Below are 26,278 nucleotides of genomic sequence, written 5' to 3'. Positions count from 1 at the left end.
GTGCTCGGGACTGGCCATCACCGCCAGAGCTCTTGTACCGTAAACTCTGGGCATATTCAGAAATCACCGTTAGATGCAGTGGTGGAACATTGTGTGTTTTGAAGAACAGAGGTCTTGGCTTCACTGCCTGAACTATGAAGAAGGTACGTATCTGTAAAAGGAAAAAAAAGAAAGAAAAGCCTCAACCTCAAGGTGTGTTACATGCTGACAGAGCGAATGAATGGCTGTTGAGGTAAAACAGTCACTAGCGGGCATCCTCTTGGGCACCTGCCAGGCCCCAGTTGTGTAAGGCTGAAAGGCACATGGGGCTCTTGTCTGGATTGACATTTGTTTCCGTAGTTGCTCATGGGACCCCTGTGGAACAGCCTAAATTAAAATGTCCTCCAGATGACATGGATTTATTGTGAGGTAGTGCTTATGCCCATTCAACAGAGCTCTGTTGGCCAGTCCTGCCATGTAGTAGTCTCAGAATTACACTAACAGGCCGTAACATACCCCCCCCCCCCCCCCCCCAGGGGGCCCAAAGATCTTTTGTGCATATGTATGGGCTGGATGCCCTCCCTGGTGGGCCTTTACTTATGTGGATTACAAACAAAAAACAAACAAACACTGTCCGAAATGGCCTTGAAAGGCCCAATGGTACTGACCAGCCGCCGTGTCATCTTCAGCCTTAAGGCATCACTGGATGCGGATACAGAGGGGCATGTGGTCAGCACACCACTCTTCCTGCTGTTGTAAGTTCTTGTGACCGGTGCCACTACTTCTCAATCAAGTAGCCCCTCAATTGGCCTCACAAGGGCTGAGTGCACCCTGCTTGCCAACAGCACTCTGCAGACCCAGATTCTGACACATGCAAGTGCTAGCCAAGCCTGACAGCACTTAACTTTGGCGATCTGATTGGGAACTGGTGTTACCACTGCAGCACTAATGCGGATTAGGAGGCCTTTTCCTTGGCTGCCATCCCACCGCTCCACCCCGTGACAGAATTGATGAGTATGTATGGAGTTTGATCGATTCCATCCTTTCGACATCTGCTGTGGCGATTAGTTCTTGCTCAGGTTCTTCCTGACAGAAGACGGTCCATTGGTGGACACCTGAAATTGCTGAGGCTATTAAAGCACGCAATCGTGTCCTTCAGTGCTACAAACGGCATCCATCTTTTGACCAACTCCTGGCTTTCAAACTGCTACTTGCCATGGCCTGTTCCCATATTAAATGCCAGAAACATATGTGTTGTAAATGATATGTCACTTCCATAGGGTCACATACTCCCTCTTCGCAGATATGGGCAAAGATCATGTTTTGGGACTGGTCTTTGATGCCCAGTTGTTACGGCTTCCCCACATTCGTCACCTAAAGAAAATATGTTGGTCGCACATCAATGCTCTTCGATGCCTCAGCAGCACCAGCTGGGACATGGACCACTCTACACTGGTACACCTCTACACAGCATTGGTCCAGTCTCATCTAGAATATGGGAGTCACACATACGGCTCGGCATCACCTTCAGTGTTACAGATACTGGACCTGATATAACATTGCGGGATACCACTGGCAACTAGTGCCTTTTGGGCTAGCCCCGTGATAAGCCTCCTAGCAGAGTCTGGATTCCACAGTGCGGGTTCTGCGCCAACAACAGTGATTGCTTGTGCACTACGCATCCACTGCTCTCTGGGGCACCCATCTCTTCTTTCCGGATTTGGAGATACACCTCACCCCATTGGCAGCCCCGGTCTGGGGTTACTATCACCATCACCATCTGCATCAGATACCATTTTTCTGAACTCCACCTTTCCCCTTTACAACCTCTTCTCCATGCCTGCTCATGAATACCACCATTTTGTATCTCTCATCCTCAGCTCTGTCTGGACCTATCACATGGTCCAGAAGACTCACCCTGAGTCTCGTTGCTGCCAATTCTTCTCCATTCTTGGCATGTTTTGGGGTTAAGAATTAGTCTATACTGATGGCTTGATGAGTGCCGGTTATGATGACTTTGCTTATGTTCACACAGAATGTAATGAACTCTACTGCTTTCCATATGGCTGCAGTGTTGTCCCTCCGGTGGTCCCGATCACATTGGGATCCTAGGGAAAGAATTCACCGACAGGCTGGCCAAATTGGCTACCAGCAAGCCACATCTTGAGATCAATATTCTGGAATCAGAACTTTGATCAGTATTACACCATCAAGTTCCAAGGACGTGGAATATGGAATGGCATATTCTGACTTTGCTGAACAAAGTACAGGCAATAAGGGAAGACCACGAATTTGTGGGGGTCCTTGCAAGGACTCAATCATCCATATTGACCATACTTGGCTGATTCATGACTATCTCCTTCATCATGAGAATCCATCCCATTGTTGCTGTGGTGCCCATTTGATGGTGGTCAACATTTTACTGGACTGTCCTAACCTAGCCGCCCTGCAGCAGACACTTAATCTTCATGACTTGCTATACCTGGTGTTGGCAGATGATGCCTCAGTTGCTGACCTGGTTTTACGGTTTATTCATGATGAGGATTTTTGCCATTCTCTCTGAGAGAGGGCGCCTCAGCCTTGTTGGCCCATTGAGGGTTTGGGAGGACGCCCTATTGCCTCCTCTATCCCGACTGGGTAGCAGTTGTCTGGGCTCGGTTGTGTATTCTGTTTGACTTGGTGATCTTCCTTTGTTTTCCTGTGTTTCTGGTGCCCTGGCCATGTCACAAGTCTTTCATGTGTATTGTTGGTTGGGGTGCCTCTGGTAAGTGGGAACGTCGCCCACCTTACTTCCTTCCCCCCCCCCCCCTCCCCCTCCCCCTCCCCCTCCTTTTCTTCTTACTTTCTCCAGACTTTGTTGACCTACGATAGCCCTTGGGCTTTTTCTCTGTGGGTTTCATGCAACTAGGCTGGTCTTCAGCGTGTAGTTTTGTTGACTTGCCTGTTCCATGTGGTATGGACTGATGACTTCATACTTTGTTTCCTTCAATCATTAAACCAACCAACCATCGCTGTGTCATTGAGACAAACCCCTGTGTTCCATGTGTTTGCTAGGACTGTGGCGATGAGGAGGCTCTCCTCCTCTTCTCTTGTTGTGAGATGGTCTAAAATCTCCCAGTCTCCATGTGAGAAATGGAATCGGCTCTGCCCGTGGCCAGGTACTTTTCCAAGGCCTGATCAGATTCATTATGCAATGCTCTGTCATATGTGCCCTGAAACCAAAGGCCACCTTCTATCTTGTTTCAGTCAGATCTGGTTTGGTGGACAGTACCCCATGACTTGGAGGGAGGCAATATTAATTCCATTATGGAAACGAGGCAAGGAACTTATGCCCCCAACAGCAACCAGAGTGTAGCCCTTCTCTTGGAAAGCATGGTCAACTGCCACCTCATCTGGCTTCTCGAGTCCAGAGGACACCTGTGCTGCTCCCAGTCAGGTTTGAGACACTACCGTTCTGCCCTCGATAGCTTAATTCTACTGGAGAGGGTGGTAAAGGATGCTTTCTTACACTGAAGCCACTTAATTGGTTTGTTATTTGACCTAAAAAAAAAAAAGGCATACGACATCATTTGTAGGTAGAGCATTGTTCACCAACTTCATGAATGGGGACTATGTGGAAGTCTCCCACTTCTTATCCAATCCTTCCTTGAGGACTGGTGCTTTTGATATCATGTTGGTGAGGCCTTGTCTAATTGCTGCATTCAGGAGAATGGAGTCCCTTGAGGCAGTGTACTCAGTGTCACATTGTTTGCAGTCACTATCAATGGCATCACATCCACAGTCAGGAGCCCTGTTAAATTATGTTTGTTTGTGGATGACTCTGCAGCTTTCTACTCTTCCTCTGATCTTACAGTGACAACGAGCTGACTGCAGCTATCCATGAGGAGGCTGGAAGCTTGGACCAATAAAATTGGATTTCTGTTCTCATCAAAGGAGAATGTGTGTGTTAATTTTAGTCATGCTCGTCAAAGTTTAACCAACCAGAGCTCACAATGGGGGACAATATTTTACATTTTAAGAATGTTGCGCACTTTTTGGACCTACTATTTGGCTGTTTTGAAATGGCTCAGCGCAAAGGTGTGGGGAGGTCCAACATCATGCAGTTTTACAGGGCATTTGTCAGATCACGGCTAGATTATGGTAGTGTGGTTTATGGATCAGGTCTTATTTCCTACCATGAGATGTTGGATGCTGTTGATCATGGAGCCAGTCAGACTGCCCAGTTTAGAGTCTGTGTTCAGAGGCTGGTGAACAGACACTCTGGATTCAGTGACACCTCCTTCTGCCTCGACAGGCCTTGAAAAAATCAGCGTTGTCTCATTTCATTGGCATTTAATGTGGCAGTCCACCTCAACTTTGAACAGTTGTTAAGGAATTGGCTCCATGCGACAAATCCATTCGGGATATGTGCTACTGACTGCCTCAAAGCATCTGGATCTATCACACAGCCAGGGATGGAACAAATTGCTGCCTTACATCTTCAGAATCCCAAAATAAATGTAAGCTTGATGCAGTAAAAAGAAAACTTGTACTCCAGATTACAATTTTACAACTCTGTTTTCTTCAATTTTAAGTACATATTACAGCTTTATTGTTGTTTATACAGATGGATTCCAACAAGTGATTGCCCTCTGTTGTTCAGTTGTTTTCCCTGATAGGGTTTTCAAAGTTTGCCTCCCAAAACTATTCACAAATTAAGATGCGGAGTTGTGCGGCATTGTGATGACTCTGGAGTGGATTCATAGGCATCACAGTGAATGCTTTCTCATTTGTTCTGACTCAGTGCATCACATGTCGTCCATCAAATATGTAACAGAGAGCAGTTGATTCAGCTCATCCACGACTCTTTACAGAGATGCCAACACTGTGGTAAAGAGGTGATCTTTTACTGGGTATCTGGACACGTTGGGATAGAGGGAAATGACATACCAACAAAGCTGCCAAAGAAGCATGGCAGAATGGTGTTGTACATCAATGAGCCATTCCCTTGCACACTGTGATCTCATTACGTGACATATGAATCTTGAGTCAGTGGGAAGCTGAACAGTTGGAGGTGACTGAAAACAAACTGTGGTCACTCACACTGACCACACAGGCATGGCAGACTTCATGCCCATTGCTCTGATGGAAGTAAGTGCTGCTCACCGTACTGCGCATGGGACACAGCCCTTAAACACATGGTTTCCTCATCCACCAGGAAGATCCACTGCTCTGTGAAGTTTGTAGTGTGCCTTTTTCGGTTCAGTATGTTTTGGCTAAGTATGTCTTATATACGGACATCAGGGCATACCTCAGTGTGGCTGAAGAAGTCTACCATCCTCGCCAATACTGGTACTGTTGGGCCACATTCCTAAAGTGTTGGGGAGGGGAAGTAGACTTTAATGACATGCTGACCTATTTTAAGGTTGCTTATGACCATGCTGTTGAGCACCCCACATCCAAGATCATGATCATAATCATCATCATCATCATCATCATCATCTCTGGATATAGGTGCAGATTTTTTCAGACAGTACTTAACACTTAAGGTGCATGATTTTTCACAGCAGTGGACAGTTTTTAATGGTCACTTCTCTGGCATTTTCAGTTCGTCATGAGGCTACAAATGTATGCAGAACACACCACCACAATGGGGAGTGCCCACTGCAGTGGACTGTGTTCATTTGCGGCCTCAGGATTGATTGAAAATACCAAGAAAGGGACTATTAACAGCTGTCCACTGGAGTGGATGCTATCAAACAATGGAAAATCCAGGATGGAATGTATAATGTGTAGGTTCAGTGGATGGTGGAATACCACTGTGGGAAGGGTGTGAAGGATAGTGGGCAGGACATTTCTCATTTCAGGGCACAACAAGAGGTAATCGTAACCCTGGCAGAGAATGTAATTCAGTTGCTCCAGTCATGGGTGGTACTGAGTTACGAGGGAAATTCTCCTCTGTGGCCAGACAGTGAGACTTTGGGAGGTGGTTGGAGATTGGTAGAATAAGGCACAGGAGATCTGTTTTTGTTGGGCAGAAAGCACTGTTTACATTACATATGAGAAGAATTCTGTTGATTTTTGGCAGATATTGGTCTGGCATCTGACATCACACATGCTTACAACAGCGTAGCAAATCGACCAGTGCACTGGAATTTAACAACACAGAAATTCTTGCGTGCACTTCCATCTCTTGGGATAGTGTTGTTAAGAAAGCTGTTGAAATTAAGTTAGCAAGTAAACTTATAAATAGCGATGGTGCTTTTTGTTTATATTCTGTATGGAATCCTGCTCTCTGGCTTGCAAATAAATAGAGGTACACAGTTTATGCTGCCTCATCTGTTGATTATTAATTTCACTATCGATAACTTGTGATGTCTGTCATCTTTTGTTTGAGATAGTGGTAGTGTTTGTGTGTGTGTGTGTGTGTGTGTGTGTGTGTGTGTGTGTGTGTGTGCGTGCGTGCGTGTGTGTTTTCTGGAGTTTTTCTAAAAACCAAAGGTTTTGAATTTGCTTGCACAGCACCTTACTTGCTGCAGTTATGCCTTGAAAATGACAGGGAGTGCTTCTGTCTAAATATCGGTGGTTGTTGACTTCACCTGGCCCCATTCCCGTGAGTTATTTGAACATAAAAGAAGAAAATTTCAAAGTCCACTTGTAATAATTGTATTTGACTTGGAGGTCATTTACATTTAATTTTGAAATCTATCAAGAGGCTAGAAGGTCCCGGTTGTCTTTTAAGAGAAAATTAGTTGAAGTATGATTTTTTTTAAATGCATTAGAACAGTCATAGAAAGAAAAACAGCAAAATATTTTGTGCAATTAGTGTCCAACAGCTTGTAGATATTTGGAAAAAGAATCATATTTCAGAACCACCAACCTCTGCTGATGAAGAATTATTTAGCTACAGTTTTCGATCATATCATTAAGTATAACGAAATTATTTACAGCAGCCTGTATGGCAATGCTCTTAATGTGGCATCATATGAAGTAAAAGCCCTCATGCATCACTGCTTTCAATAGTAAAAGACAGTATACAGTCAACAGTAAAATGCCTTTTATTATAGTTAACAACCATAGACTCATCAGATTCCCATTCTTCTCTGAGGAGTGTACTCTGCATGCTGAGCTATGACAGTGATACAAATGGTACCACAGGGAGATTAATGAACTACAGCAATGTTCCAAATTCAAGATGGCGCTGGGTAAAAGTGTACAAATTGTCGATCCTGCAGTACCAACGAATTTCAACCATAATAAGTGCAAAATATGTTCAAAAAGAGTTATACGAGGTATTCCGTGTAGTAACTGTAATTACTGGTACCACGAAAAATGCGTCAGAGCTAACCTGAAATACTTTAACAGTGAAGATCAGTGGAAATGTCGGAATCCAAAGTAAACAATACTCTAAAAACGCAGGATCACTTAAGTACGTCGTTGAAACAAGAAGTAATGGTCCTCAGCCTCAAGCATGAAAGCCTATTGGTGACGTATCAAGAACTATTAGTGAAGTGTAATGAACTTGAACTGGCAGTAACCAGTAAACCCACTAACAATGAACTCGTTATCCGCAACCCGAACGTAAATATCGGTAACAAAAACTGGCGCTTGACAGGACAGCGTACTACGAGAAATAGTCGAGCCGTAAATCATGCTCAGAATGCAATGCTGCTGCCTAACAGAAATCGTGTGTTGTCTATGCTGCTGCCTAACAGAAATCGTGTGTTGTCTAGTGCCACGTGTGATTGTAGCCCTGCACAATCTGCATGTAAACAAACTGCTATGGAAAACAAAGCTAATATTATGGCAGGCCTACTTGAAATGGATTCAGAAAGTGATTATAGAATTGTAACTTCTGATAACCACCTGGTGCAAGATGCTAGCAAGGTCAATTTACAGTCTAACGTTGCACAAGATCTTACGCAAAAATTAACCTAAAGTGAACAATCTGCCACACAGTGTACGAGTAATCCGCCAGTGAACATAATTGCTCAAGCACCAATATATGTGCAGGACAAAAACGAAAGAAATTCCAGAACGTTACATAGCAAGAAAATCTTGGAAAAAATGAAAGTACTAATATTAAGTGACAGTCATGGAAGAGACAGTGCTCAAATACTGCAAGACAAACTAGGGCCCTCATAAGAGGTAAAAAGCATAGTAAAACCTGGCGCTCCACTAAAAGAGGTGGTAAAAAACGCAGAAAATTTGACAAGAAGCTTCAGTACACATGATACTTTGATTGTAATGGGGGTTTCTAACGACACAGACAAAGCTTTTGATCTAATGATCAAACATGTGGTAGAACCATTGGAACCAATACTCGCTCTAAGACACAAAATGAATATCATTATCCACCCAATACCCAGGATATATGATGTTCATAATCTAAATAGTAAAATTAATACTGCAAACCTTGACCTGCTACAAGCACTGAATTTAGCGAAACATGCATACAAAAAAAGAATTGCTGTGAATTTTGAACTAGCCAGAAATCACTTCGCAACACATGCTTCCCACCTAAATAAATGTGGCAAGGAGATTATCTGCAATAGACTGGCCTTCCTGTCAACTATGGGAGATAATAAGAAACCAAAAGTCATAAACCATAAACAGATGCTTATAAGCAAATGGATCAAGACAAACAAGATGGGAAATAAAGAGTAATAGTGGCCATACTGTGCAAACTACACTAGACAAATGGGTCACGAAGTCACAGAGACGAAACACAAACCCCCTGACACCTCAAAAAGGTCAGGAACCTGAAAGGATCAATAATGTGATGGTGAACATTATCGAGACAGCCCTCCAAAATGACAATGTGATGCCTCAGCAGTGTGATGTGCATGTGGATAGTTTTCAGGACCACCTGGAAGATGAGTTGGCTGCCAAGGACGACAGACAGACAGAACCAGCACAACTGCTCAGAAATCAACATATCTGGAATTCAGCCCAATTTAAACTAAAGGTCAGTGACACAGTAAATATGACTTCGAGCCCCCTAAGTAAACCCCACTCAGACCTGAAAATCTATTATCACAATGTCCCTCCTTAAGCAACAAAACCGATGGCTTAAGCATTTTGCTGATCAGTGAACTCAGTGATATCTCAGTAGTATGTCTAGCAGATCACTGACTCTGCATTGATGTAGTTAAGTTAATCTCACTGCCAAATTTCAAATTGTGAGAACATTACTCCAGATCAAATGATGGACATGGTAGGGTTGCCATCTTCATAAAACAACAGATTGAATATAGCCCACTTCCTACCCTAAAGGAAATAGGAGCAGACAAGATCTTTGAATGTGCAGCCAGAAAGCGTACAGATCTAAATCTAATTGTAGCTACAATTTACTGTCCCCCCTCCAGTAGTATTAATGATTTTCTGTTACAAATGGACTTGTTTCTATCCAAAATAAGTCAGTGGAAACAGGATGTAATTGAATGTGATGACTTTAATATAGACTTTCTCACCCACAACAGAAACAGGGAGACATTGATTAACATTGCAAAAACTTATAATCTGCATGGCCTTACAAACGAGCCCACTAGAATAACACTCACATCGAAGACAGCTCTAGATCAAATTTTTGCAAGTAGAAATAAACTTAAACCAACAATAGAAGTATACAGTGCAGGAATCAGCGACCACCAAGCTGTCATTCTAAAGGTCAATGTTAGCAAAGATACCTCAAACCCAGTCCCACCTAAAACTTTATGAAGGTTTTTCACTCAAGATAACTTGAACAAGCTAAATGCCCTCCTTAGTAAAGAAAAGTGGACAGAGATGTACGCAGCCAATGATGTCAACATGAAATTCAACATATTTCTTGAAACAATTATCCACCATGTTGAAGAGGCTTTTCCACAAAAACCAGTAAGAATAAATAATAATAAGAGAAACAAGACTTGGATTACACCAGCTATAAAAATCTCTTGCAAACATAAAAGAATACTCCACATGTTATGTAAACAAAGTAGTGACTTCCCCTCAACTAACAGAATACTATAAAAACTATACATGTATCCTAAGAAGAGTGATAAGACAGGCAAAAAGGATGCAAAATGATGAGTACATTGACAAATCCAGCAACAAAGTAAAAGCAATTTGGAATATTATAGAAAGGGAAAGAGGGGAAATCAAAGCTACACACACCAGCATAGAAATCAAACTCAACAATGAATCTATATCTAATCCTGAAGTTGTGGTGAACTCTTCCAACAAATTCTTTATGAGCATAGCTGGAAAATTGGTCAAAAATAATACTAACACAAACTATCAACCAGCAAACCAAAAATATCACACATGTGCAGAGTCAATTTTCATTACAAAAGTCACTGAAAATGATGTTGCAAATGCCCTCAGAGAGCTAAACATTCATGTTCAGCTGGAATTGATGGTATCAAGCAGTTGTCATAAAAAAATGTGTGCACATAATTGCTGAACCATTAACTCACTTCTGTGACTGTTCTTTCCAGGCAGGTACTTTCCCTGAAGCTCTGAAACTTTCTAAAGTAATTCCTGTCTTCAAGAAAGGTGATGATAAATATATGAATAACTACAGGTCTATCTCAATCTCATCGTGCTTTTCCAAAGTTTGTGAAAAAATAATGTACAAAAAACTGATGGACTTCATCGGGGGGGGGGGAAAAAAAAAACCAAGTTTAGCTCAACATGGGTTCAGAAGCAACAAATCTACTGAAACTGCAGTATATGATTGAATAAATATGTTATTAGATGTGTTTGATAAAAAACAACCCATAACAGGCATATTTCTGGATCTGTCAAAGGCTTTTGACACTGTTGACCACAATATATTGCTGGAAAAAATAGAATACTATGGTATCAGAGGAATTGCAAACAGTTGGATTGCTTCGTTGCTAACCCAGATGCAGAGAATCGGCATGAAATACACTAACAGACAAACCAACTCAATAACCGAAATCCTATCGCATAATAAAACAGTAAAGCAAGGTGTACCACAGGGCTCAGTATTGGGACCTCTACTTTTCCTCCTGTATATTAATGATTTGAGCTTGAATGTAGACGCACACAAAACAATAATATTTGCTGATGACACAACTGTACTCCTCAGAGGGGTGAATACAGATGCTGTGCAAAAGGCTTTAAACTTGGCCACGGAACAACTCAGCAACTGTGCTAAAATCAACAGATTAACTATCAGCACCAAAAAGACAGCTTCTTTGAACTTTCACACAACAGAAAATGTAAATTCCTCTCAGCCACTTGTCACTGTAAATAACCAGCCAGTAGATACTGACACTGTTTTCACATTCCTGGGTCTGTGGGTTCAAGAAAACCTGAAATGGAATACACATACAGGAAAGGTAAATCCCAGAATTAGTACTGGCTGTTATACATTGAGTATAGTACTGAAATCATGTGCTAGCCTGAAAACATTAACCAGCGCATACTACACTTACATACAAGCCCACCTAAAATATGGTGTGATATTCTGGGGAAATTCTCCAACTGCCCTGAGCACATTCAAAATTGAGAAGAGAGCTATGAGGATTATATCTGGGAGCAAACCCAGAGACTCCTGCAAACCCATCTTCAGAAAGTTGGAAATCCTTACACTGCCTTGCCTATACATTCTCGAGACTCTAAAATTTTTCAGAAACCATATAGTGCCAACTGACTCCAGAGTCGTAAAAATTGAGATACATAAACACAACACCAGGACAAACTCAAATCTGCATGTTTTATGTACAAACATCTACTGTGTAAAAAGGGAGCTTTCCACATGGGCCTCCAACTGTTCAACAATCTTCCCACTAGTATTAAGTCCATCGAAGACAAGATAAAATTTACAATGCCGTGAAGTCATATTTGTTGTGTCACTGTTTTTACTCCATAAATGAATACCTAGAACAGTAATCTTGCTATTTATGTTAAACTGAAAACATTGAGCAATGGAGTGAAGTAAACTTAACCAATCTTTGCAATATAATAAATTAGGATACTACATGTTAATATATGTTAACAACGTTAACTGATATTTTCTGACATCTGTAACACACTCTGTACCATCAGGTCACATGGAATAAATAAATAAACCTTACATCATCTGTCGATTGCATTTTGCTATTGACACAGGGTAGTTCTTGTATTATGTAATGCAACAGTAAGAGCTTTGCGATTCAGAATACTTGACGACCACGATGATGACGACAACAACAATGATGATAACCAGTAGGGGATGAAGATACTCTGCAAACCATGCAAAGTGTATGACAGAGGGTACTCCTATTGTACCAGTTGTTGGGGCTACTTCCTATTCAATTCATCTATAGAGTAGGGGATGAAAGAAAACACACACACGCGCGTGCATGCCGCCCCCCCCCCCCCTCCACCCACCCACCCACCCACCCACCCACCCACCCACCCACCCACCCACCCACCCACACACACACACACACACACACACACACACACACACACACACACACACACACACCTGCCTTCACATTTCTGCTTCTTTGTGATGGGTGGTTGTAGATACACCTGTCATTCCCAATATAGTGTACATTAATTTTTTTGTGTGCTCAGAAATTACATTTTTTAAAATTAGTTTTTTTATTCTTACTATAGTGTCACCAGATTAATTTCTTAGCCTTCCACAGGTCTCTCTCGGACTTTTACTGTAGTTGTTATCCTTCATAATGTCATCCTGTTCAGAAATTCAAGAAAGGAAGTACTTGATGAGATAGTTGAACAGGCAAGTGAAAAAATTGAAAAATTCAGAAAATTGGCAGCTCTTAAAGAAAAACTTAGGGATGACATTAATTGTCAGTCAAAATATGCAGCAAAATTAGCAGTGCAACAGGAACAGGTTTGTTTCTTATATTTGTAATTAGTCTTAATAAACTGATGTTATGTGTGGTGTGGATACCTCAGTGGATAAGTAACTTAAACTAGATTCATTCACTGTGCAACACAGTTCGAGGATCACTTTTTTGAAACTCTGTAATTGCCTCCCATTATGATACATAAGTTTGAAATTGTGCTCAAAGCTGTCTACAGCCTTACTCTGTAATGATGCAAAAGTGTGACACCTTGCAGCTTCACCATCGGCTCAACGATGCTTCAAACAGCAAGGTTTTGACACGTGTGAAAAAAAAAAAAGGCCCGATCTCAGTAGTTCATGAGATGTTTTAGGTGGATTAATGATTTCACATTGGCAGTAAATTTCACCACTATTCTGCACAGGGCCTCTGGGCCTGTCACATGATGTTAAGGTCTCCACAATCCCTTTTAATCGCCCCCCCCCCCCCCCACTCCCCGAGGCCCAGCATTGAAATCACACAGTTTTATTATGAGTGGCTAAGGAAAACATTTCAGAGATGGCATAAAGGACGTCTATGGCACCACCTGTTTCCTTGTATCATTGATTCCCACACATTTCATGGTGAAAAATGGGCATTTGCATTACGATGAGCAGTAGGTCGATGTTCTTGACATACTTTGACACTGCTGACACTCCCAGACTTTTCAACCCTTCTCTAATGACTTTATGATGGTACATCCCCATTAAATGTGACTGCTCCACTTTAGAGTGCAGAGTGACCACAATTTTTGCTCTGTTTTACTGTATGGAACTACAAGGGATCACTCAGAACCGTTCAAAGATATATGAACATGATTCAAAGCAGCAAAGGGTGCATATGCATTTTCAGCCCTCCTGTTTGTTGCACCCTCCTGTGGTATGATCACGGGGCAGGGTGTGGGTGGGGGGTGACATTGACGCAATTCAGAGTAGAAATTTCAAAGACTTACTGTAAGACCCCCCAGTTCGGTAACACCCTTGGTGGCACTCACCCACATTTCCTGAAAATTTTAAAAATGTCCTTTTACAGAGAAAATCTCTGATATGGTCTAGGCACTTGCAAGCAGGCAGCTGGCATTGTAGAGGTGTCAGGTGGTTACCTACCTACCTGCATGCAAGCACCTAGAGCTACTTCACAGGTTTTCTCTGTAAGCACACATTTTAAAAATTCTCAGTAAACATGGGTGGATGCCACCAAGGGTGTTGCCGAACTGGGAGGGGGGGGTCTAAGGGGCCCTTTACCATTTTATTCATGCATATGTTAATGTCATACCCCCCCCCCTCCCCTTCCCTCCCCTCCCAAGCCACAGCAGGGTGAAAAACAGGAGGGCTGAAAAAGCATAACCACCTTTTGCTGCTTTGGATCACGTTGAAATGTCAATCAATGGTTTTGAGTGGTCCCTAGTGGTTCCACTCTGTACACAGGAGCAACAATTGCAGTCATGTTGCACTCCAAAGGGGAGAAGTAACGTTTAATGGGGATGTAGCCTCACAATGTCCTTAGGGAAGGGTTGAAACATCCAGGGATGTCAGCAGTGTCAGTGGCTGTCAAGAACTTCATACTGTTGCTCAGTACACTGTGGACTGTTGTTTTCAAGCATGAAATGTGAGAGAATCAATGTCCTAAGGAAATGAATGATCTCATTGACACCTTTTACGCCTCCCCCTAAGGCCTTTCAATGCAATTTCTGAGGGGCAGTGTGTCTAAAATGTTTATCTCGGTCACCCTCAAGAAAAAAATTTCAGTGCTGTGTGTTGCAGTTCTAACCTCTGTCACAGATACATCAAAAGGAAAAGTGAAATGCATGTAACAAGGGGTGTGATGACCTTCCCATCATGTGACAGGTCCATGGTGGCACTGGGCAGAATTGTGGTGCAATTTAGTGCTGATGCGACACTGTTAATTCACCCTACATGTCACATGAAATTCTGAGCTCTGGCTGCTTTTTTTCCCCATGTGTCGAAACCTTGCGGTTTGAAGCGTCATTGAGCCTGAGCCTGAGCCTGAGCCTGAGCCTGAGCCTGAGCCTGATGTCTCAGAGTGCCATGCTTTTGCAGCATTACAGAGGAAGGTTGTAGACAGCTCTGAGTGCAGTTCCAAACTTATGTGTCACAATGGTAGACAGTTAAAGGTTTTCAAAAACATGATCCTTTAATTGTGTTGCAATTTTTAGGAAGAAATATTTGCAGTTAGTTGAGCAACTAATGTAACTTTAAGAGATGGGGCAGAGTAGACATTTTAGAACATGATGAAAAGTAGGTCTTGAATCTGGAAGGAGGAGGTGGTGAATTACGAGGAGGAAATTTTGTAAAACAAGGAAAAATTGTTGATTGAAATTTTAGTGACAATGTACTTGTGAATTATGATTCATAGAGAAATATTTTTGTTGCATACAATTTCTTGGCCATTCTGTTTTTTGAGAAATATTTAATGTTTATTTCACTTTATCAAGATGTTGTGGACATTTAAAAAAGAATCAAAATTTCATCATTGGACATAGTTGCTATGGACTAAATGGATATTTAATGCTTGAAACTATTAGATGACACAGTTTCTTGGAAGTAGAAGAAACATCTCTCTGATGAGGTGCACATAGTAGTCATGTGGTGTAGTCAACAACTTAGCCCCAGTTAGGTTCAGTTTCTTCATGTAAGAACAGTTTGTAGAACTAATAATTCTTACAGAGGTAAAAGTGACAGATTTTTAAAAGTATCATATTTAATTACTGTAGTGTGGCAGAGATACACACTTTTTGTGTTAAATTTCCAATGAGTAATAGTCAACATTCTTAATCTGACATTATTGTTGGAATTGATGCATTTAATGAAATTAGCAGTTTGCTACTATAAGGATCCTTTAAATTTCCTGTTACACAGAATTGTATCACAAGGAATATGTTTAAAGATGGTGTTTGATCTTTGTAATCAATTATGTACCTGGGAAGGCTTCCCCCCCCCCCCCCCCTCTCTCTCTGTGTGTGTGTGTGTGTGTGTGTGTGTGTGTGTGTTAGCTTGGGAGAAGTAGTAGGCTGAAAGTTAAACAACTCTTTCTTTCTGCACAGCTATTTATTGCTTAACGTCTTCTTTTGTTAAATAATTTCAGTGCATCATTTACAGTGGCATAAATATTAATAATTTGATTCATTTTCAGTTGAAGAACCAAATAAATGATGCAGAAGGGAGAATTTTCACTTCAATTGAAGAAAGAGAAAACATTACAGAATCCATAGAGCCCTTGAGTAAAACTCTGGCTGAGTACGATAATGAAATCCGCAAGCTTGAGACTGAAGGTATTAAGGTAAATAGCGATCACTGCTTTTGTAAGTTATTGTTTTTGATAATTTTTCATTTAATAGTAGAGGTCTTATATTTGCAACTGAAATTCAATAATAATCACATGTTATACTTTAAAAAAAAACTTTACTATACATGGTTTAGAATTTGGAGGATACTCGTAAATTATGAGGATATGGTGATATGAGGGTGCGAGAGTTACAGTAAAAGAGTTCGTGAGAAACATGCAACAGAACTGGTGAACTGTCTAAGCAAATCTTTATTTGAAATGTAAATATTATCAGTTTAGGTGATGGGATAGTAAAAAGTTGCATACATTGTATGGTGAAAAAGATAGGTTTGCAGTGGTGTACTTAGCTGCTGTCTGCACTTGGTATGTTTTCGCCACGTCGGATCTGTCAGTTACCTGTTATAAATCTTGCTGATGGACAATCGCCTTTAGAAATTGTTTTGGTGGTCCAGGTACTCCGTCCCACCTCCATGTACAAAGTTCCTTTTCTATTGGACTTGTGATGCTAAATAAATTCGAATTCTCATTTGCACTTCTCTGTATTTAAAGTCTGCAAGTCTGACAATGACAGATCACAATGATAGTAACTCAAAATAGTTTAACCAAACAATAACACATTCTGATACATAATGTCTTACTTTCAGGCTGTACCTCGAAGTTCTTTTTAAAATAAAAATGATACATTTGTTTTGGGTCCCTGTCGACATTGTCGATGGTCCTCCTACTCAGTCATCCTAGACCGCCAGCTCAATAGTGTCAAAGCATGCATATAGCCTCATATAGTAAGTGAATGCCATGAATCACACGACTGGTCACCGTTGCCCTGGTTGTTATGGTGCACGTACTCTTTGTACAAGCACAGACTGGGGCTCACAGTATCTGCGCCATTCTTATACACTACTTAACAAAACTCTGCTGTCATGATCATCTTTAGTGGACCAGGGTATTTAATGAAATGCCCTGTTACACTACATACACCACACTCAAGCTAAAGATGTCATGCCTAATTGCTTATTCATACGCATCAATATTTTCATTTCCTCGACAGGTACATCATTTATACATATCATTAGTGACTATAACTCCAGCTCATGTTTAATAATATTTTATAAAATGTGCTTCATTCATTGTAAGTGTTGTCATATTTGAACATTACACCACGTCACGGCTCTTTCTGTAATGTGTGTACACTCTTATTTTTAAATACTGAAGAGTTCTCCCTGTAGGTGTGTTTCATTTTTTTTGTGAGACTATTATTTCTATAAAGAGACAGATTTGCTTAAACTATTGTAACATTTAACTCCTTTACGTGTTGGTTCCAATATACATATTTATTACATCTACCTTTTTCAAGGGAGTCGTAGATCCTTTCTTATTAGTACACAGTAAAATTTGAAATACTTCCATATTTATATGCATGAAGATGTAAAAGGTCCCACCACACTGTAATTAAGGAAAACCTCTATCTAAACTGGTTAGGAAACCTCTTCCCTGATGTGATCAGTTGTCACTGCAACCACGTAAATAACTTCATGAAAGAATAACTCATCCACTTTTGTGAGCAGATATTGTAAACTGTGTTTTAATCATGTGTAAATGCCCCATACAAATTCTCTACAGAGATATGGTACAGGCCATTCCATTCATAAATGTACACAACCCATGGCATGTATTAGTCTCTCTCCTATGGAACACTCTATCCATGTCCCATTTCTACCTTCTCCTAATATTAGTACACTTCACCTTATGTTATAAACCAATCGCACAGCATCTGTCAGCTTTTTTCTACTTCTCTCCTCACATCAATTCAAAGAGTTTTCTCCATTTAATACTTGACTGTACCCAGATATCAACTGTGTAACTCCTCAGCTTATATTTTACATTTCTTTATATTCTAATTACTTCCATGTATATGTAATTCCCAGGCCTAGCTATTTACTTAAAGCTTGACGCTTCGTATCTGCTTTTGTTTCACCTACCATGGCTCATGCACTTAAGTTAAGCCAAACTTTGTTTCTTATCTCTTATACTCAGAGCAGTCCCAGTCAGCTCCGTTAACTTAAAAACAAATGGGAAAACGTCTCTACTGGGTGTTAATAAGAAAGGAATAACATTTTCCTCATTTTTCAGTATTTCATACATCTGATTAACTCTTTATTAATGATGTTAGTCATTAGTACCTGTGAGACAATATTAGCTTGTGCTCTTAACTAGACTGTTTTCTTGGAAAAATTTATATTAGAACTTATGTTATACCAATTTGGTGATATTCATATCCTTACATACTTATAATACATTGTCATGCTTCAATAATATCCAGTTTTCTGGTTATGAATTTGATTTTCCCTTGGCGCACTCTTTCTTAAAGAGACAGCTTACACTACACTCGTTCGTCCTCTGTTAGAATATTGCTGCGCCTTACCAGGTGGGATTGACGGAGGACATCGAAAGAGTGCAAAAAAGGGCAGCTCGTGTTGTGTTATCACGTAATAGGAGAGAGAGTGTGGCAGATATGATACGCGAGTTGGGATGGAAGTCATTAAAGCAAAGACGTTTTTCGTCGCAGCGAGATCTATTTACGAAATTTCAGTCACCAACTTTCTCTTCCGAATGCGAAAATATATTGTTGAGCCCAACCTACATAGGTAGGAATGATCATCAAAATAAAATAAGAGAAATCAGAGCTCGAACAGAAAGGTTTGAGTGTTCGTTTTTCCTGCGCACTGTTCAGGAGTGGAATAGTAGGGAGATAATATGATTGTGGTTCGATGAACCCTCTGCCAAGCACTTAAATGTGAATTGCAGAGTAATCATGTAGGTGTAGATGAATCAAGCTTGTTTTATTATGTCCGCACATCTGGGGTTCAGACAAATGGCGCTTCATTAGTCCTTTAGTCTGAAAGGTAATGCCTTAAATTCATAAGAGTTTCCATTGTATAAAGTGGTGCATATTGCTTAGAATCCTCATTTAATTGTACGTGCCATTAGCCATCTGTCAAATCCATCAACCTAAAATATCTTACTTGTTCGAATTGTGGCAGTCATTCATATATACTCATGGGTCTATCACATTTTGTTTCTATGTGCCTATTTAGTGTGTGCATCCACTAGGAGGTGAAGCCCACCTGTATCAATCCAGTAATGGATTGTTATTGGGCACCTAAACTATGATCTTTTGTTTGACTGTCTATCATTTTGTTTATCTCTTCCTGTTGCACTGATTTCAAACTTATAGGTACTGGATAGGGTTTACAAAAGAGTGATTCTTTGTTTTTGATCTTAAAACTGCATATCTATTCATCCATGGCACCTGATTTGTCAGAAAAAAAAACCTCCTTCATAAGTAAATAAAATTCGATATAAGTCCTCCTTTTGTGGATTTGTTAACAGATTAGATTTGTATGCCTTCTGGTATATATTATCAAGGGACAATTGCTGTAAAGATTTTGTACTGTCATAGTTAATGTTTTAGTACTAGCCTGTAAATGTAACTTACAAGGAAACATTCCCAAGTGTCAATAAACAATCTTGAAACTTTGTGTGTGTGTGTGTGTGTGTGTGTGTGTGTGTGTGTGTGTAGAGGGGGCAAAAAAAAGTTGTTATATTAACCAAGTATGTTTTAAATTAACCTAATTATGTCATGTATTGGAAAATTCGACTCGTTCCACATCATTACGAAATATCGTATTCATGATCCATGGAACTTGTATTAATCTAATCTAATCTAATGTATATTTTTGTGTTTGCCCAGTTTCACTTTTAAGGGACAAAACTCATACCAAAAGGTAATTTGGCACATTACGTTCAAAGGGAATTTCTTCAAAATGATGATATAAAAAATGTTTCTCATATAAAAATTGATATGTAATTAACATTCTTGAAAGCTGTATAGTTGAATTCAGTAATAATCGGAAATTTTGCAAAGTAGCTCACCAACATTAATTAATTTTGAAAACTGAACACTTCTATTACAACATAAATTAAAGAAGGTTTCAAGCTACTTACATCCATGTGTAATAAAGCTGGTTTCTGAAGTACCATTTGTGGAACATTAGCCGTACAGAATGTGCTGTCAGAGTATTTTCAACATACCCAATTAAATTATCTAAACATTCATTATTTGTCTACTTATTTATTTTACTTATATGTGTTTCATGTTTTAAATTGAAGACGTGCGAAAAAATGGGCTAACCCTCAAAGGTAACAACTTAGAGATAAGTGTTGTCATCTGTTGTTGGGTGCAGGAACTATCAAAATTGATATTGGTGTCACCCTTAAGTGATATTTAGGGGTGAGACCAGTGTCAATTTTGATAGTTCCTGTACCCAATAATAGATGGTAACACTTATTTCTAAGTTTTTACATTTGAGGGTTAGCCCGTTTTTTCACGCATGTCTTCAATTGTTATTTTATGTTTTATGTTATTCTTCCTCTTTTTTTTTACCATTTCACATATGTGTATTTCGTTAATTGAAAATAATAAGTAGCACATTAATTTGATACAAAATGGTTACAATACTGATAACCTGTAAATAAATATTTAAAATAATATTTTCTTACACTTTGCACATAAAATGTTTGAAATTTTTCACATAAAATATCTGATGGAGAACACAGTATGAAACAAAATTCAGCAGCATTTCAAGTCGTCGTGGGAGAGTGGGGAGCCATTTGTGGGCTATTTAGGGGTGCGGTAGAGTGGCAGGTGGCAGACGGCTGGGAATGTGTTATTTACGAATAAAGGAGACGACTCACCGAAAGGCAGAAGTGTTGCATCATCAACAGGTATACAAGCAAAATGTACAGAACTTTGCCATCTTTCTGAATGAACTTCCTTTTTCAAGATGGACTACTGAGTGACACATGTACCAGATGACAACACACTAGATTTCAATGGCTGCTTCACAACCTGTGTCATCTAGATCCTCCTCCTCCTCCTCCTGCTGCAGCAGCAGCAGCAGCTGCTGCTTTTCTGAGCTTGGCAGATGGGAGCCATCCTTACAGACATCCTTTGTTCCCGTAACCTCCCTGATCTAAACGTAAGGTAACTTGCTGTCACCCCATGCGTGTGTGCGTGTGTCTGTTCACACACCATCCCCTGTCCTAGTACCCCCATCCAATTTGTCGACTAGTTGTGTGCTGCTATCTCATGCTGTAGTCGGTAAAATAGCATGCCAGCCACCTGCTGCCTCTATCTGCACCCCCTAGCTAGTCCACAGGCAGCTCCCCACTTTCCCATGAGCCACTAGACACTTCCCCCAACTGCCTCCCTCCATTCCCCACGCCACCCCACGCCACCCCACCCTAGTATACTCACTGTGGGCTAGGAAAGAGCTGGCAACCACAGTGTAGGAAGACGTGTGTGTGTGTGTGTGTGTGTGTGTGTCTCCTACAGGCTTGAAAAAGGCAAGCTAGCAAAGCTCTGTACCTTTCATTTGTGTACCTATAGATGATGCAGTGCTTCTGCCTTTCGGTCAGTTGTCTCTTTTATTCCTAAATAATTCATTACACTTTGACAATGGTGTACAAAAATACAAAATCACTTTGTATACAAGCAATCAGTTTACACGTAACAGTATTTGGATATGTCCATTATAATTATCCGAGTTGTTATGCCGTGGTCGGTTGATGAATTCTGTGTCAATTCCCAACGTTTCGTCCCCGTCTGCGGAGGACATCTTCAAGGGGGTCTGTAGCTTGAGCTACAGACCCCCTTGAAGATGTCCTCCGCAGACGGGGACGAAACGTTGGGAATTGACACAGAATTCATCAACCGACCACGGCATAACAACCCGGATAATTATAATGGACATGACATTTCCGGCCGTGCAAGTCTACATTTTAGTATCAGTATTTGGATATTTATATTAGGCACTACAAGTAATGTCTGTATGAAGGAGAATTGTTCTGTGTTTAAAGTTGTCCTGCTTTCCTGTTTACTTAATTTCTTTGGTACCAGTAAGCCCTACTATATAAACATCTAAAACTGGTAAAGTAGGAAAAAGTTCCTTTGAATTCCTTCAGTTTGCATGTAGTTACTGACTCTTCTGAGAGCGAGGAAATTTTGATACCTGAATCAATATAATGTCCTACTTTCTTAGTCTCTATTTTACTACTTACTATAGGTTGTTTAATCTCCTCTATTTGCTTGCCCTCTCCTGACAACCCTTCTCTCATGGGTATTTTATGAATGTATGCAACCAATGTATCTATATATTGGCAGAGTACTGAGTGGTTACTTCCTGGATTTTGGCCCTCAATCTAGGACAATCTACTTTTTCCATAACTATAATGGCGTAATTGTTTTGAACTATGTCTGTACAAGAATAAGTTATGTTCACATTTTTATACTTTATGTTTGTGTTAGACTAATTATGAGGTACGGAAGCTCGTGAATATGTATTGTTTCTGTCCTTGCTTCTTGTCTTGTTTCTGTTCGTACACAGTCAACAATAATCAGTTTTTATTATCTTTACAAATGGACTAGAAAATGATTTATTATTTTTATTTCTGTTAACCTACTCACCATCCTGGAAACTCTCATTCTTTTCTGTATTCAGTGTATTTAATCCTTCAATGAAAGTGAGCAAATCATTAATATTTGCCCATGCTCTGTATGATCTCTCTTTTCTCACATAATGTGGTAGCTGTCTTACGAATATCTTGACTAAATGTGCTTTGTCTAATGGATCATCCAAATATTTAGCTTTCTTGAGATGCCATTCACTGTACTTCTTCTAAGTACCCCAAGAACTATTGTAAAGTTCCATGGTATAATAGTTGAAGTGTTGATTTTTCCTTCATGCTAGGAGGCCAGTACTGTTGTTCAAAACTTTCCTGGAAATCTTGACAAGATTTAAAATCTTCTGTGTGGGCATTACGCCATTCAACTGCATCTCCTCTTAAGTAATGTAAAGCAGAATCCATTTTCGAGAGATCACCCCATCTGCTTGGTAATGATCATGAAAATTCTCCTATAAAGTATGTTGACTGCACTTTCCCAACCGGCCTAAATTTGAGAAACAGCTTTGGCAAATTTAAACCACCCCCAGTCTGCAAATCCTCCAAAGATTGCCTAGATACTCCTATATTGCCGCTAGTTAGTCTACTTGCTAGTGCTTTTTTAGTTTCTCCTCCTGCATCCTATATCTTTTGAAATTCATGTCGATTGTTTACAGTATTATCCACAGAAGTGATCTTACTACTGGTTAATTCAACGGTGTGCTGTACTTTCTGTTCAACGAACACTTGTTTGTTTGAAATTTTGATGTGTACCTACTTAAAATTTTGATTCACATCTTTGAAGTATATCTTAAACTCTTGATAAACTACTGTATGTATCTCTGATAGTAGATTGTCTGTTAAACCACTAACTTTACTTTCGAAATCTATTATTTTATTGCCCTGTGTTGTAAACTTTGACATAACTTTGGTCTTAATAGTCGTGTCTACTTTCTTAGTAATGTTTCCCTCCAACATTCTCATATTTTTGCCCATTGTACTGTAATAGTATCCTCAGTCTTGTTTTTTTATACCTTCCAGCTTGCTATTAACGATTTCCTCAATGTTGCTATTAACACTGTCCTCCGCTAATGCTATTTTTATTATTTTCCTCTTGGTTACTATTAGTAATTTCCTCAAATAAGGTTCTCTTATTGTCCATTAAATTTTTTTGTCCATGAATTTCGCAAATATGTTTTTATAACAAGTTTCTATGCCTTGGCGGTCACTTAGAGAGTTAACAAGGGCATAAAGTTACACTTCATTATAATAACTCATTACTCTGTAGTTAACAATAAAATTAACCCTCTTTATGTATCACTGTCTGGTTAGTTACATGCAACTGTTAGGATTAGAAGTTATTGTTTTAAAGTTAGGTATTGGTTGGCTGCAAACTTCCACTGCGTAGCCGATGTGACGTCGACAGGTGCTTAGATGTAGGTCTCTGCCGACGCAACTGCTGTGGAACCAAGAACAGTGCTGCATGCAGCCTTGAAGTCAACGGCTGCGTGATGACCACTGATGCATTGTCTACTGGCTGCAATCACGTTGGTTATCTTCCTTGCCAAACACACCGTGATCTCTTGTGTGTCACAGACTTCTCTGGTCTTGCTTTGTGCTTTCAATGCAAGTACTTTGTCTTATGTTGTTGGGTATTTGATATTCCATTAATAAAATATTCCTTCTGCGTGAAAATTGTTTATTCACAATTTTAAATAATGATTGACTCAATCTTGATAATATTGTTGTCGAAAACTTGAGACTAATTTAAGCGTTCAGTTCCTGAAGCTCTGTTGTTGTTTATTGGTTACCAGGAGCAACGTAATAATTCTTTTAATGTCTCCTCAGAATTCTTGACATCTTTTGGTTGTATTTTATTCAGTAAATGGTGATTTTCTGAGTATCACTGCTTTGTTTCACTGTTCAGTCACCACATATGGCAAAAAAGATGGTTTTTTTATGGTGTACTTCAGCTGCTGTTTGCACTTGGTAAGTTTTCACTGTGTTGGGTGTTTCAGTTAACTGTTATAAGTCTTGCTGATGAATGGTCGCCTTTAGAAATTGTTTTGGTGGTCCAGCTACGCCAACCCACTTCTATGTATGAACTTCTTTTTCTTCTGGACTTCAATACTTTCTGAATTACGCTGAAATGTTAGGTCACAATGACTGCTTTGAGCTACTAAATAAACTCCAAACTCTCATTTTGCACCTCCTTGTATTTAAAATCTTCGTGTCTCACAAAGACAGATCACAATGGTTCTATCTGAAAATAGTTTAGCCAAATATTAAAACATTCTGATACGTAATGTCTAACCCTTAGTCCACACATCGAAGATTCCTTTAACATAAGTGATTCATCTGTTTTGGGTCCCCGTTGACATTGCCGGCAACCCTCTTAAGCAGAGCTGTTCATGACAGTGCCAACTGGGCATGCCAAAGCATACGTATAAAATCTCATACAGCAAGTGAATGCTGCACATCACATGACTGCTTGCCACTGCCCTTGTTATGGCACATGCACCATCTGTAAAAACACAGACCTGGACAGACAGTATCTGCTTCTTTCGTATTCACTGCTTAACAAATATCTACTATCACCATCATCTTTAGCTGCTATGAATACGCGTAGTGGATCAGAGTATTTAATAAAACATGCTGTTATACTACAAAGTGCACCAAACATTACAAAATGCTTATGGTGATTCTTAACGCGTGCACCCCCCCCCCCCCCACACACACACACACAGTAAATATTTTAACAAGGAAGTTCAGTGTAGAACAATGTAAAATAAAAGGTGGCCAGTACTTACCTTTTTTAGACAAAATTCCACTTACTAACACACAAAAGTAGAAAAGACTTTCCACACTTTCGGAACTGGTTCTTCCTTCCTGGGAGGGCAGGGGTAGGGGGTAGGGATTTGATTGGAAAAGTAAGGAGGGTCCCTAGATTGCAAGTGACCTACCAGTTGTCAGGACTGTTATGTTTGTTCACTGCTTTCACATCCAACGATGTCTCTTCATTAAGAACAACATATTGCATTTTGTTAACTAAAATGTCTTCAGACCTATCACACAAGGATTCTTTGTCAACCTTGTAAACTAGAAATACCTCCCTACCTTCCATAACTCTCCTGTAACTTGTAATAGCCTTGTGATTACCAACTCCTTCTCTATTCACTGAATCAAAACATTTGGTCATGCTTGTTGCTGAGCTTTAGTGGTTCTGCTGGGGTCACAGGATCACCTTGGTTTGGCCCTGTCTATAGGCCCAAACCGGTGGGCCCCAAATATTGTGTAGACATCCAGAAAGATAGGCAAGGAGGGAGAGAGATAGCATCATTTGCTGGTTTACAGGGAAATGGAGGGTATATTTGAGCTGGTCAGTCCAGTGAGCCTGCCAGATCTGGGCCTAAGGGACCACCTGGGAAAGGGACGAAGTGGAGACAGGGAAACAACTCAGCCACATCACTGTGACTGCAGTTTTAGGGGCCAGGGTTGTGGAGGGAGTACAGGCCACCTGAAGCTGGCCCCTCGGTGTCAGGTTGGGAAAGGAAAATAGGTTCGTCACTGTGGAAGCATAGAATGAGGGGAGTGCAGTCTGCTTGTGTCTGTATATGTGTGGATGGATATGTGTGTGTGCACGCGCGAGTGTATACCTGTCCTTT

At 40.3% G+C, this 26,278-nt stretch overlaps 1 protein-coding gene across 2 annotated transcripts in view; it reads left to right on the top strand.

The window, feature by feature from the left end:
- Positions 1-26,278, top strand: part of LOC126242478 (uncharacterized) — a 103,077-nt gene that overhangs the window by 42,134 nt on the left and 34,665 nt on the right. For both annotated transcript variants that reach the window (XM_049948090.1, XM_049948091.1), the window contains exons 3-4: positions 12,606-12,814; positions 15,960-16,106. In XM_049948090.1, the coding sequence (XP_049804047.1) occupies positions 12,606-12,814; positions 15,960-16,106 (356 nt within the window). The remainder of the gene's footprint in view (positions 1-12,605; positions 12,815-15,959; positions 16,107-26,278) is intronic.

This window comes from Schistocerca nitens, chromosome 1 (genome assembly GCF_023898315.1).
Source record: "Schistocerca nitens isolate TAMUIC-IGC-003100 chromosome 1, iqSchNite1.1, whole genome shotgun sequence".
Taxonomy (NCBI): domain Eukaryota; kingdom Metazoa; phylum Arthropoda; class Insecta; order Orthoptera; family Acrididae; genus Schistocerca; species Schistocerca nitens.
The sequence above is the reverse complement of the archived record's forward strand: the minus strand, read 5'-3'. Positions and strand labels throughout refer to the sequence as shown.